The sequence below is a fragment of the Microtus ochrogaster genome, linkage group LG7_11 (assembly GCF_000317375.1).
Source record: "Microtus ochrogaster isolate Prairie Vole_2 linkage group LG7_11, MicOch1.0, whole genome shotgun sequence".
In the NCBI taxonomy this organism is placed as follows: Eukaryota; Metazoa; Chordata; class Mammalia; order Rodentia; family Cricetidae; genus Microtus; species Microtus ochrogaster.
This window is the reverse complement of record NC_022032.1, coordinates 20,336,829-20,339,604: the sequence shown is the minus strand read 5'-3', so window position 1 is coordinate 20,339,604 and position 2,776 is coordinate 20,336,829. Positions and strand designations below refer to the sequence as shown.

At 46.4% G+C, this 2,776-nt stretch overlaps 1 protein-coding gene across 1 annotated transcript in view; it reads right to left on the bottom strand.

Annotated features, from left to right (window-relative positions):
• The window catches only part of Enpp6 (ectonucleotide pyrophosphatase/phosphodiesterase 6), a 95,212-nt gene that overhangs the window by 20,223 nt on the left and 72,213 nt on the right, over positions 1–2,776 (bottom strand). Inside the window, exon 5 of the mRNA XM_005362587.3 lies at positions 2,437–2,616. Coding sequence (XP_005362644.1) covers positions 2,437–2,616 — 180 coding nt within the window. The remainder of the gene's footprint in view (positions 1–2,436; positions 2,617–2,776) is intronic.

The window sequence follows — 2,776 nt, the reverse complement described above, 5'->3', positions numbered from 1 at the left end:
CTCTTGTAGACCAGGCTGGTCTCGAACTCACAGAGATCCACCTGCCTCTGCCTCCCGAGTGCTGGGATTAAAGGCGTGTGCCACCATCGCCCGGCCACCACAGAGATTCTTATCATGTAAAACTCAAATAACCACACAACCATACCATAAGTAATGGTGTCTTCTTAGTGGTTTTTTTGGAGAGAGTAGAAAGCTCATGGGATCCGGGAAAGACTTTCAGAAAGGGTCATAGGTCAAGACAACATTCTACTTCTATTAATTACGAGGTGAGCACGGCAATGTTATCCTATACTACTTAGAAGGATAATGTATTTTAGTGTGTGTGTGTGTATGTATGTATGTATGTATGTATGTATATATAACATGTACACACACTATATATATTCTTTTGTAAATAATCAGTGACTGGTGAACATATTACAAAACTTACCAAAATCCAAAATTCTATGTACTAAAATTAAGAGGCAGTTGTCAAAGTGGCCTGGCTGATGTTAAATATCATTAAAATGGCCAAAAGATTAGTGCTCTTTAACTCGACATCAAGATGATGTCCTGCCCATATGTGAATTTTAAAATCACCAGGAATTGCTTACTAATCCCATTGCCAATTCCATAATGAAGACATAAAGTCTAAACACACTTTCAATATTTAGCAGAAGCTCAAATATTGGTGACTAAAATTAAAAAGCAACCTGCTGGTGCTGGTTTGCTGGCCACTAGCCAAATCAGATATGTATTCCTTAATAATAAAATTGTGTTTATTCACTCATGACTTAAAAATAGTCTTTGGGCTGCTGAGTAGAAACTTGTTCACAGTTCCATGAATTAATCTCCTCTGTTTGATTAAAAACAACGTATGCAGAATGCAGAATTATTTTTGAATAAGCGGAAAATCTGCTGACATACACCAGGTCTTGCAGATTGCTGTGTCCATCACATGACACAACTGTCACCAAACACAGCCCCCACTTTTGATCCCCTACCAACTGCTATTGGCTGCTGGCAGGGCTTGGGATGCACGTCCTGCTGGAAGATGCTCTTCCCGGCTCATGAGTGGTAATGCCCAAGCGTTCTGGAGGAGTCTCATGCCTACGTGCCAAATTGGAGACAAAGATGATCTTCGCTGCCAGGAAGACAGAGTTGCTTCCCAGGAACCTGCCAACATGTAACATATTCTTTCCGTTTTCATATTTAGGGGGTTTGCTGGGATGCTGTGTAAACTTCGTTTCCTGGCAACGGAGCTTGAGAAAACAGAAAGGGGGAGGTATTTCCCTCGTGAGTGGGGGAAAGGCTGAGAGCAGTGTGGTATTGTTGACGGGGGACCTCAAATGAGGGCAGGCAAGGCAGTGGTGGGACTGCCTAGGAGGCAAAGGGCCAGAGTCTAGCTCCCGTCAGGACCCTTTGACTAAAGGCAACTGTTCTGTCGCTGTTAGGATGAAGGAAAGCAGCAGTTCCCAGACACCTCCTGACTCCCCTGTTGCTGGCATTGCCCACCCCCTCAGAAAGATAGATACTTCCTGGCCCATGTCAGCTCCCTGGGGATGGACAGGCACCGCATCTATGCACCGGGAGGTGATGAACCAACATGAACACGAGGTTGCCAGCCAAGAATGTCACCCATTCCTCCTCATTCTTACCACCTGCCACCATCCCTAACTATTGTTGTTTTCTGAAAGGGTGAGCATGAGGTACTGAGTTCCTGAAAGGGAGTTTGGGTCCTCGCCTGCACACTGTGGGAACTTGACCACACCCTCATCCGATGAGGAAACTTCTCATTGGATGGTGAGCTCCGTGAGTGTGAGTGGCTCATACGTTGTCTTGGCTGTGATCTCAGCCTGGTCTTGTGTACTCCCACGGGCTTTAGGACGGCGCACACTGCCATGCACATGTGCAGATGGCAGAGGGGCCAGACTTGTCAATGCCTTGTATGCAGTCGATAACAGAGCTGGGATCAGAACCTAAGGGGTGGGGCTGTGAAGTCAGGGGCTGACCCACACTGCACACACGGGGCCTATGCTGTCTTCTTTGGTCAGTTTTATATCTCTAGCCCCCTGGTGAAAGGGAAACGGGTGCAGATCAGAGTGGCAGCTTCAGTCTGAAGAGTCTGCCTCTGACAGCCTCCTCAGGAGTTTGTCCCATAATAGCCCTAATAAGGGCATGCTGACACGTGCCGTGTTTGCAAAGTATGGGGCATCATCTATTTCACTTAATTTTTATGAGATTCAGGAGAGGTAGATGCTGTTATAGAGTACAACAAGCACAGAGAATGAATGACCTTTAGAAAGGTCACTTGGTAAGTGGATGACAGCTGATTCCAACGTCTGTGCTCCTAGCCCTGTTGCACAGTTCGTTAAGAAAAGTCTAGGAGGAATGACAAGGCACAAACAAGGGACCGATGGGTCCACATCACCTCCCCTCCACCACCGTGTGTCTTGCCTCAGAGTGTTTGCCAGGGGCTGGCCACAGGCTCACAACAGGCCCTCGGTCCTTCACTTGCTGCAGGTCATCGAGGCTGACATACTTGCTCAGCTCAATCACTTTATCCATCCAGAAGATGTCTGTCATCCCATGGTCTGAGAAAATGATGACATTTAGGTCATTCTGCAGGCCTCGTTCCTGTGGGGTGGACACAAGACGTCATCACATTCACTGGAGAAAGGTCCTTTCATGCAAAAATCCTGGTAAAGAGGCATTTTAAAGCTATTGGATAAAGGAGAATGGAGATTGTTAAAGTCGGAACCCACATTTAACCCCTATGTACAGGTTAATAGACTTA